The sequence below is a fragment of the Typopeltis vanoorti genome, chromosome 2 (genome assembly GCF_054136105.1).
Source record: "Typopeltis vanoorti isolate ZY-2024b chromosome 2, IOZ_Tvanoo_1.0, whole genome shotgun sequence".
NCBI classification, from domain to species: Eukaryota; Metazoa; Arthropoda; class Arachnida; order Uropygi; family Thelyphonidae; genus Typopeltis; species Typopeltis vanoorti.
The window spans coordinates 138,989,332-139,001,363 of NC_143550.1; the positions used below are offsets into that span (position 1 = coordinate 138,989,332).

Below are 12,032 nucleotides of genomic sequence, written 5' to 3' on the forward strand. Positions count from 1 at the left end.
AAAAGAAAAAAAAAGAAAAGAAAAGTAATTTGTTATTATTAGTCTTCCACACATCAAGCAACAATATTTGTTGCACACGCACCCAGAATTTCTTCTTTAGATGGCATGCTAACCTTAGAAAAGTTATTTTAACGTGATGGTGCAATCCAAGTCTAAACTACTATTAGAAGTATTGCGTGATGCGAATCAAGTGACGAGCCAAGAAAGATGATGCATTCACAAATGAACTCCGATAGCATCAAATAAACAAAGGTAATAAATTCGTCCCTTCGATTGAATATGTCATTATTTCTAAGCTTAGAAACAATGGCATTTTCAATGGACAGGAAAAACAAACTACACATAGCAGTCTTGGAGTATAACAAGAGAGAGGCATTGATTTATTTTTTCATCCTAATGTCGTTACCCGTGGTTAATCAAAGGCTTAGAGGAAAATGTTTCATTGACTGACGATCTAAAAATGATCATGAGGACAAGGAGATGATGGCTAATATCAGAAACAGGAAACCAGAGACGTGTTTTATGAAAGGGAACGCATATTCCACTTTGGGATATTTTGAGATCATAAAAGTAGCGCATTTTACTACAAAAGGAGAACAATTTTTAGAGCAAAGGCGCACCACCTCTTTCGTTAAGTAACGAAGAAACAGACCTTACTGTTAATTTGTTTCCTGTTTTATTCGTTCACTTCTTTAAATCAGGAAATCTTTTACATTATTTCGCATTATCATATAATCTTTAAAGTTGGACACAGTATTTCAGATAACAAAGGACTTGCTTCATCTTCGCTAGGAGTTGCCTCCGTATTACATTATCTACAAACACGATCTCCATGGCAACACTCGTTTTGCCTTTCATTGGTACATTTCAAGGAAGAATTCATTGAGTTAGCAGCTGCTGTTTTAAACTTTTTTTTTTAAATATATATTTTTGTCAAAGATAGAAATCCATGATAATTTGCGGTAACTACTGTGGAAATACAAACTACAGCACAGTTTTCGTTTAGTAGAGCAGGATAAAAAATTAAAAAAAACAAAACAGAAACAAGTTATATTTTTCGTGTACATGCCATTACATAATTAGTAAGTTTACCAAGTCAAAACCTTCTTAATGTCTTTCGTCAAATTCATTTTACTTTATTTTCCTATTTTTTTCAGATGTTTTTCCCTTTTGGCTCTCTTCCCATTTATTGCTTGTTTTTTCATTCTTTCATCAAAAATAAAATAATAAAAAGTCGCTTACAACTCGTTTTTCATTCTTTTTATTTTCCTGCTTTATTTCTTTTTCTCTCTCTTCCCTCTATTCATGCACACTTAATTACACAGGAAGGACAATTAAAAGCATTCTCCAAACAGCTGAAACACAATAAAGTCTTCTTTTATCCTATTAATTCTAAAGCTAGGCAAGGAATCCACAGTCCACCACGTGATACATCATATACTTCCCCATCTGTCGACTGGTGACGAAATGATATTTGCATACAGAGAGAGAGAGAGAGAGAGAATGTAGACTGGCCGTCCTCTAAACGGCTACTGAGTGGGAAGGTGGACGTAACTTATCAAGTCTATTTCGAAGGTTAACTGCTTGCCTCTATCATTAAACTCATTAACACAAGTTTGAGTAGTTTTAAGAGCACGCGATGTTCATGAGTATGGATAATGTGCCGCTCTGTTGATGAGTAGCTGGCTTACATCATTACCGTTGCACGTGTAAGAATATTCGCAGAAATCCTATTGAGTATTCACATAATTTTATTTCAGTAAAACACTGATTTTTGTCCCTTTATAATGTTTACGTCATGACTGATACCAAGACTCCTATTCTGCCATGATGGGTAGATAGACAAACCTTCTTTAAAGTACGTGATTTCCAAAGTGAAATAATAATAAAACCATATAATACTGAAGACCACTGATTTTTATATTTTCGTTGCCTGCTTTCAGGAAAGGAAAAAAAACCTGAGTTTCCGAGAGGGAAACCCATTCCATGTCCGTATGAGATCCACAAGCCCTGATAAAGGTTCGCGTCCTAGACGAGGTTCGAACCCACGTTTTCTCTTTCCATTCAAAGGACATCGTCAAAACCGACTGAGTTAGGGAGGGTCTACATTGCACTGTAAGGGACTATATTCTAAAATATTCTGGAATATATCCATCCGTCATTTCATCGTGGGTTTTCATGGGTCAAATGTTTGTGTGTGAGGAGGAAGCTATTCCTTCGAAAAGAAGTAGTTTATTATAGTAAAGAATTGATTTTAGTAATTAATCGGCATACTACTTATAATAATAATATTAATGATGATTACACTATTTTAAATTAAGGTTTTTATTATTATTTTTTAATAGTTTGTAATTAAATAACCTTTTAAGAAAGACCTAAAAAAAGTCTTTTTTTTTCTTCCTTTTGACGCTTACTGTCATCCACTGTCTCAACCGTATGCTGGTTGCAGTCCTGCGATCATTTTTTCTCCATTCCCTCGTCAGTGTGACCTAATAGCGTAAGCCACAATTGCTGAGTGCACACATCAATGACTTTAAAGGCTTACCACCCCCTCTAAAAAAAGTATCATTCTCTTTTTCAGGTGGGCAAATCAGTGATGCGAATAGCACTGTTCTACTTAGGAGATTCTAATTGATGACACAGATCTTCTTCGTGGTTAACCTCTTTTCAAATTGCGTTAGGGGGAGTATTTCCCACAATGATCACTGAAGCCTAAGATGAATGAGTAAAAGATTTCCCCTTTACAATCCGATTTACTTCACCTCTTTACGTACCATCTGTTTCAACAGTGATTCCCAAACAGGGACAAGAATGGAAGGACTACGAGAATTAAAAAAAAAAAAAAATCAGAAAGTACGTCATACAACAGCAAGGTATTAAATGGATATGCAAATTACTTCGGTTTCATTTTTCATTGAACTATAGACGAAAAACACGCTACACGTTCAAATCCCTGTACATGGATGTCTTATGAATGTCGTTGGGTGGCAGATAATTTTATCACCTGGTGTAAACCATCACCCGGCTTACTGGAGACCTGAAGTGGCTTGAAAAAAAATTAAAAAGTTCCATCTTTGATCGCTAGATCATTTATATGGTCCGAAATATATAACCCTTAGTGTTCTTACAGTGCAAGATCGATGGATGAAAGAATTTATAACCTTTTGTGGATGAGCTTCGTGTGATAAATAAATAAATAATCTATAACCAGTGATGTCTATAATCTATACGCAGGATCAACGGAGTGAATGTGGCCCGCTCGATACATCAATCTTCCCAGCGAGAACACACGAAGCAATCATTTAAAAAATAAAAAGAGAAAAGAAGTCTATAAAGGCAAACTACAAACATTAATGTCCGGATAGGTATAAAAAAAAATAATAAAAAAAATAAAAAATAACGGAATAAATCTAACAGTACACATAGGACGCTTCAACTTCGCTGACATCATTTATTGTGAATTACTATATCATCATTGGAATCCCATTTAATTTGGGGGAGCGTCAATTATATAACCCCCCAAACATTCCATTGACACATGTATTTCTTGTAAAAGAATACATATAAGTAATATAGAGTTACATTTTGACATTATGGATGTAAAATATAGATCTTAGATTGTAATTATAAAAAATGTACATACCATGTCCTCAAATTGATTGGGATCAAAGCTCTGAGTCCATGTTTCCAGCCCATTCTTCTCAAAGATACTTTTTATTGCATTCCTGGCCTTATCTTTCAAATCTTGACTAGTCTCCCAGCTTCTTGGGTAACTGAAATGCCTTTCAATGGTCCTCTTCATAAAATTAATATCCGATTCGGGTACGAAATATTTTTCGGACGTTCTGTGAGTATACGATCCATTAAATAAAAAATTCAAATAACTACTCCAAGTGTTGCTACTATTAGTTGCCTTCCAAAACATCTCTTTATTCTCACCAACACTATCCAAATCCGAATCGACATCTGGATGATCAAACGAAGAGGAAACAGTCAAAGATTCTGGCGGATAACTGAATTCACTGGAGCGTATGTGTTTTTCCGTACCGAGTCTTCTATGATGCACATGTAATACAGTGTTTTTGCCTACCTTTTCTTCTTGGGAAAGATCCACACACTGTGACGATCCATGATTATGTAAAAATACTAAAACTGCTGTAAAAGAAATGTTAAAACAGAACCTTTTTATCATGTTGATATCGCAGCGCCAACAAAGTAAAAGACTAAAAGTTCCATGTCGCACGTGCGTATATCGCGAGCTCTCATTGTTTAAAATGAACCAATAGACAACGAAAAGCAAGTATTAAATGGCACGTTGCATCTATAACAGCGCGCGGTTTAAAAAAACTGGGTTTCAGCCAGCAACAGATGAAACTGACCTCTATGGTACACAAACGGAGTACGCTTTGCGAAAGGAGCTGTTTTAGACACGTGTCAGTGGCCTGAAACGAGGAAGCGTAAAAATTATTCCCCCCCCCCCTAGTGGCCATAGGAACCTGTAGTCATAGAGACCAAACAAATGGGGAAGTTGATCAGCCAGGCTTGATTTTTTTAAATTTTTTTTCAAGAAATCGTCCGTGCTTGCCCGTTTCTTTTCAAATAACGCTGTGGATATACTTTTTGACTTCACGCTCTTGAAACACACAGAGAAAATACAACGCAGCGTCACAGTGAAGGAGTTAGCAATAGGATGGTGATACTTTTTGAAAGAGTAACGGACAAAGGAATGTGCCGTACAAATGACCAGACGCCTCGTTGAACACGATTTTTTGACAACCGGTAGCGGAAGAGCTTTGTTATCAATCTGTTCCAAAGTAAGTCTTGTAAAGCAATACTGTCAATCTTGGCCCCGTTTTCACAAATTCACTTGTCTCTCTGTTCGTTAGAAAGCTGGAGTTTGATGTGTAATAGTCTGTCTTGTTTCCCAATAATATTCACTAGTTATAGGTTGAAAAACAACACCATTCTCTACTTAAGAATTTCTCTAAATTAATTAAGAAATTAAGAAAACTAAAAGAAATTAAGAAATTAAGAATTTCTCTAAATAGAAATTCTCATTTCTATTTAGAGAAATACTTATTCAATATATTCCAGTTAGACAATTTTAGGTGTGTGCACGCGGTCTGAAAGTGGTTTGAGAAAGTTCCATGTTTGATATCTTAGTGCTGAATTTCTGGCCCATGTAAAAAAATAAATAAATAATATAAAAATAACCCGAGTTCGATTCTCATCGTAACGAGAAGATTTTATATATTCAATTTTCAAATGAAGGTGAGTTAGCCGATTTTATACGGAGGTAGCAAGGTTTTTTCCCTCCCAGAAACTCATGTTTTTTCATCCCTCATGCAAGCGAAGCGGCCAAAGAACACACGCAATTTACAGACAAAAATATGGACAATGACATGGCATTGTACGATAGCGGATAGTGCTACTGTGTGTAGATGGAAGATTAAGTAAATGGAAACGGTGGGTTTTGTGGAGCAGGGTGCTCTCCCGAGATGAGGTCTTGGAATCTTAGAGGTGCGTGTCACACAATAATAATAATAAAATATAATAATAATAAATAAAAAATAAAATAAATCAGCTAACGCCTTTTAATCCCTTATAGGGAGTAGGCGAGGCCTTTATACCCTATCTAGCTTTTGGAGACTGAGTGGGCAGTTCAATCTCCACTGGTAGCCAATCAGAGATTGCTGGCCTATGTCTATCACTAATTATAGCAGCCACCGATGAAGAGGCTGGCAAACAAGTGCTGCCATCTCTTGGTACCTAACCTTAACAAGATATGTCACTGTCTGAAATAATGTGGGTACTACGGTCGATTTTCTTGAGTTTACGGGATGAAAAACCCGAGTTTCCGGGAGGAAAAACCGGCTTGCCCGTGCCAGAGATCGACTAACTCAGGAATAAATATAATAATAATAATAATAAATATAGATATAAAAAAATAACTGATAATTAATAATACTATTAGACAGTGAGAATTAATCATATAATTCTTAAAGTACTATATTATTATATATTATTTTAGTATTATATTTTTAGTACTGTATATTATTTTAAATCTATCGGTATTTGTGTGTGTGTGTATGTGTGGTTCTCACCCACGAAAGGTTATTATAAACCTATAGTATTTTACACCGTGGGTAGGCTAAGAATCTTTTTTGCCAGTTTTATCAATTTGATATATTTTTTGTAATATTTTTATTTATTTTCATGGTTGGAGAGCAGTTGCGATAACCATTCGGCCAACTAGGCTAAATTTATAAAATTAAAAAAAAAAAAAGGTTTTCTTTTAATATGTTACATTTCCTTTAAAAAAAAAAGTAGTTTCAACAGATGCTTAGTACTTATTCGTCATATTCCATACAAAGAGATCATTACAGTCACTTTAATCTGAGTATTAATGTAATTTAATCTTTAAAACATCGAATATCTTATATATTATTTCCGTACTGTTTTAAGAATGCTTTAGAAATATTTAGAAATAGTATTTTTCCTTTTATTAGTATCCAAATATTTTATAATTAAACAAAATAGTTTTCAATTTACAAACATCCCTCAGTGTAATGGTAGATGTCGCTTCGTTACCTTGAAGATAGTTGAACTTTAGTCAAAGTCGTCTGCTAAACTAGTGCTTCCCAAACTTATGGATGTAAAGGCCTCCTTTAGAAAAATTAAAATATTTCACGGTCCCCCCCCCCCATCGAAAAAAAATCGTAATACAGACGTATATTATTATATTTATTGTATTTATATTCAGTACAATTTTATTCACGATTTTGCGTTTGTAAGCTTTTTTGTGCTTCTTTCTTATCAATACCTTTGAAATGAAGCTTATACGAATAAACATATATTTACTAATACAGTATTCATTAAGCGCCGAAATACGCAGGAAGCAAAATTTGTGAACCAACACCAATATGTGATTTTTTTCCATTAAAATATAAAAAACAACAAAAAAGAAATAATAAATAATAAAAATTAAATACGTTTCTTTTAAGATTAAAAAAAAAAAAAAGAACTACTTAGTCTTAAAGCGTTTTAAATTTGTTTTCATTATTTCATGGCCCCCTCAACAAAACTTACTGCCCCCAGTTTGGGAAGCGCTGTGCTAAACCACTTTTATTAGTTCAATGTTAAGCTATACATGACGTCATCATACTCTCGTGATTTATTCATAACTAACGCAGTAAATTATAATTTCCTCTAATCATAAGGAAGTTTTGGTGATTTTATTTACACCACAATGTGATTAGATGAATTAACCTGTTTCGTCTACCACGTAGCATGTTCCTATTACTAAAAATAACCGAGAGAAAACAAACAATAAAAACTGTCTAAGAGCATGCAGACAGCGTACCAGGAAAAATAAACTTAATATTACACTACGAAAACATATTTAACGAAGCAAGAAAAACAGGAAAGTACAGTGTAACAAATTATCTAGGCGTCAAGACATTCAAGAGCTTGCATGGGTAACCATCTTCGACTTCACCCATTTCATTAAGCTTTTGTCGCGAACTTCATAACCTGAGGTCATAAAGCGACACTGACCTTAGAGTACAATGAGCCAACAAAAAAACACCTAAAAAAAAGAGTTGCGTATTCGTATTTCTAATAATATTATTACGAGTTATTTAATTTTTTCGTTTTGCATAATTAAAAAAATTAAAATATTTAAAATATATATATTTATTCTATGCTCTTCAAAGAATCGAGATTAGAAATTACAACTTTATGTGTTCACACACATGCGCACGCTAAGTTGTATATTATTAGGTCTACATTGCATTATCTTTGTATCCTCCCTTCTCTTATGCTAGTGAATCATAAGCCAAGTATTTCAGAGAGTGACTGATTGTTCTTATCGCAAGAACCATTTAGGGACTTTGATTTGGCCTTTGTAATTCTCAGTTCTAGGTTGAATATTATAGATATGATTCTTTTTAAGAGATAGATGAATTTCGTCTGGTGTGAAACTATTACTATGTTTATTGAAGACAAAGTAATTTGAAAAATGTTCCGGTTTGTCTAACCCTTAGCCTATCTATGGTGTACGATAGGTTTCCAAATCTATTACAACAAAATAATATAGAAATACATTAATAAAAAAAAAGTGCATAATAAATCCTTAGTTCTACTGGTGTAACACACACACACACACACACACAGGAAATAAACATATTGCATACTACATTCAGCGTAACAACAACATCGACGCAGAACATTACTTGTTTGATGGGTGAAGCACTAATGCTTTTCATATTCCCCTTTGTCTGTGAGGGAGGGTCTTTGAGTGTTGTGTTATTAAGCTCTAGGCTCGCTCTGTGAGGGCGTTGAGATTAGCTACATTCAGCTGAGCATAAGATTGATTTGGGTCTTTTATATTTGTAGTGTTCCGCTTCATTGTAGTCCGAAGCTTGTTTGATTAGCGGGTTTGGATGATTACTTGCCTTGATGAAGAACTTTTCTGCTAGATCATGGAGAAGGGAGGGGATATAGAGAATGTTAACTTCTCTGTGAATCTGGGAGTTTCTTATAAATCATGGGGCATCCAGAATCATCCTCAGGCATTTGTTCTATATCCTTTGCAGTTTTCGAATATTTGTATTCGAGCTATGGCTCCATGCAGGAGATGCGTAAGTGATGACTTGGCGTATTACCATCTTATATATAAATAGTTTGTTATACATCCAGCTTCCTTCTGCTGTTGATCATGAGGTAGAGTTGCGCGATTGGTTTAGATGTCTTCGAGCCTATGTGCGTTTTATGTGATTGCTGAATTGAAGTTTTTTGTCAAGCAGCACGCCGAGGTATTTAATTTCAGTCTGCCATGGAATCTTGACTCCTAATAGGTATATGTCCTTCTTGCTCCCGACCTTCTTTTTGGAAAACATTATAGCTGAACTTTTGTGGGGGATTACTTGAATCTCCAGTCCATCAGCCATTTTTCTGGTATATGAATAATGCTTTAGAGTCTTCTGATTGCCAGTTGGGGGCTGAGAGATCTTGCTAGCAGAGCGGTATCATCTGCATATAATGCAGTGATGGTTGTACTAGGGTTTTGGGAATGTCAGCTATGTAGATGGAAAATAAAAGGGGCTCCGAGGGAGTCCTGAGGCACTTTAGCCAAAATTTTCCGTCTTGTTCATGTAATTTCATTTATTTTGACTTGCATAAATCTGTCTTTGAGTTATGCATCAATCATTTTTATTAGCTTGATTGGTAGGTTGAATTCTATGAGTTTATAACACAGGCCCTGATGCCGCACCTCGTCAAATGCCTTTGCAAGATCTATGAAGACTGCAGCTGTATGGAGGTTCCAATTATAGCCTTTTTGTGATATGCTCAACCAGTCTATGTATCTGATGTACAGTATTATGGTCTCTACGGAAAGCAAATTGCTCTTTTGGAATGATTCCTAACTTGTTCTTTCAAATTGAAGCCTTGTGAGAATAACGTTTTCAGCGACCTTACCTAGACAAGGTAGAAGACTGATAGGTCTGTAGCTTTCTGGTAGTTGGGCGCTCTTTCCAGTCTTTTTGATAGGGATGATGTCGCTGTCTTCCAGATTGCAAAGTGCTGAAATCTAAGAGTAGCGTTGATTATGAATTATAATAATTATAGCTAAATGAATTATAGCTTTTCTGGGTAATAATTTGATTAATCTGTTGGTGATGCCATCTGGCCCTGGGGCCTTTTTGTTGTTCAGGTGGGTTATAATACTTGTTATTTCTGCTGGAGAAGTAGATGTGATTGGTTCTGAATTACCCTTTTGTTGTCTTAAGACTTGCTTGACCCTGTGGTGAATTTTGTACATAAGGTTTAAATTTTCTATTTGAATTTAAATTTTAAATTTTAGTTGTCTATTAGAGCTTCAGCTTTTTCTTGGTCTATATTGGGGGAATAAGTTGAGATCCTTCTGCCTTTTAGTGCAGAAGGATCTCAAGAATTTCCAGATGGAGTTGTCCTCTGGGTTTAAATTAGTCAATTTGGTTTCCCAATCATGATTTCGGTGTTCTTGAAGAGCTTCACGGACTTGCCGATTTAATCTGTTCAGTACTGTTTTGTCTTGTGGGGCTCTTGTGTTGTGGTATCTCTTTTGGGCTTTGTTTTTTGCTCTTATCAGGTCCATGATTTCATCAGGGATACAGCTGATCGAATGAAAGACTTTAGTTTGGGTAACAGATTTTATTGCTTTTTTTGATTTGGCTGGTTAGGTTGTTTACAGCAATGTCTACCTCCTCTTTATTGTGAATAACGGGGGCTGGGCCAATGTGCCTGGGAGAATTCTAGAGAATTTTTGTCCCATGGTATAAAGAGGTGTAGAAGAGTGAGTTGTTCTTGGGCACCAAGCTTAAACAAGATGGGATTGTGGTCGGAAGGCAGATCGTTTAGTGTTTCCAGCTGATACTGGTATCTAATGTTTCTGAGGATTACTATGTCAAGTACATCTGAGCTACGTCAAGTACATCTGAGGACCTACAGAGCCCACCCATCGTGGGTGGGCTCTGTAGGTCCAGCTATAACTATAGATTTTTGTGTTGAATAATTGTTTAACGTACGACCTTTATTGTTGATTGTGGAGCTGCACCAGGCTGTATGTTTGGCGTTGAAATCTCCAGCCATAATAATGGAGTCCGTAGAGCCGAGAATGGAATCCAAATCAGATACCAACAAGGGGATGGTAGATGGGTTGTATGCAGCGTAGATTTTGATGCTGCCAGTATTGTTAGTATGAATTTCAATACCTGTTATCTCAAGGTTCTTGGTTTGCGGATTGGTCAGGGCATTCTGGCTTAGATAGTTTTTAATGAATACGGCTGTACCTCCTCCACTGGCAGTGAGTCTATCTGTTTTGTACAATATGTAGCCCTATAATTTAGGACTATTAGCTGGCCTGAGATATGTTTCATTTACAAAGACTATATCAGTGTTGTGTATCTGTCAGTGAACTCTTGCAGTTCCAAGATTTTGTTGCTCAGTCCATTTGCATTCCACGCAGTGATGATGGGGGAGTTAGGCTTATATTTTCTTTTATTCATGATTGAAGGATCTCAGAATTGAATAGGTGCCTTGCAGGATCTTTTCGTGTAGGATGGCGAAGGATTTGTCATACTGAATTCCTGTAACATTGTAGCTAGTGAGGCAGTTAATACTGATGTTAGATTAGAGCTTATTTCTTCATGGGATGGAAGAGCCTTAGTTTGTACGGCCTCGACATAAGTTTTGGTCACTGCTGCAGTTTGTTTTCCTTTATGAATTGCCGAATTGGAGATTATCTGGACCGAGTGGCGATCTGCACGGCTGTCTTGAGTGTCGCTGTGGGGTGGTGGAAGGGCAGCTTTTGATAACCAGGGGTTCTTTTGGTGTGCAATGCATCCTTTGTAGTTCACAGGGTGGGGTCCTCTGCAGTTGGCGCATTTAGCTGGTGTAGATCTTAGTTTGATGCATGTGATGGTCTGTTGGTCCTCTCTGCATTTTAGACAACTGAAGTTGGCCTTGCAGAGTTTTGGGGCATGGCCAAACCTTTGGCACCTATGGCACTGCCCAGCTGACGACTTTTTCTTTAGTGGCTTAGTAGAAATTCTGAGGGTACAGATAGCAGTCAGTTCGTATATCTGTTTCTGCATCTTGTCACTACCAACACCAGTGGCATAGGCTGCTTATCTGACCTGAGCATGTGCTGCTCACTTTGACTGGGATCAGGCCCTGACTCATAACGTCAGCAGTGATTTCTTCAGGGGTGACATCTTCGGTGATTCTACGAAGTACCACCTTCAAATTCTTTCCACTTGGTAAAGCAAATGTATGGTAAGGAAGACTTTTGTTGTCTATTAGCTTGGTCATTTGTCTATAGTCAGTTACAGGCTGGTTGATTTTAATTCTTCATCTAGGTTTTTGGCCCAGGAATATGAGATGTTATGTTCCTTAAGGGCTGATGAGACAATGGTCCATTTTACTCTTTGTCCCTTAATATAACAGGGGGGTTTGTTTTCGGTGTTAATCCGGTATTGATGAGTCTTCAT

At 36.4% G+C, this 12,032-nt stretch overlaps 1 protein-coding gene across 1 annotated transcript in view; it reads right to left on the minus strand.

The window, feature by feature from the left end:
- LOC150109466 (uncharacterized) overlaps nucleotides 1-4,352 on the minus strand; it is a 32,615-nt gene extending 28,263 nt beyond the window's left edge. The window contains exon 1 of the mRNA XM_090408447.1: nucleotides 3,644-4,352. Within this exon, the coding sequence (XP_090264573.1) occupies nucleotides 3,644-4,192 (549 nt within the window). The 5' untranslated portion in view covers nucleotides 4,193-4,352. The remainder of the gene's footprint in view (nucleotides 1-3,643) is intronic.
- Between the last annotated feature and the right edge of the window lie 7,680 nt (nucleotides 4,353-12,032).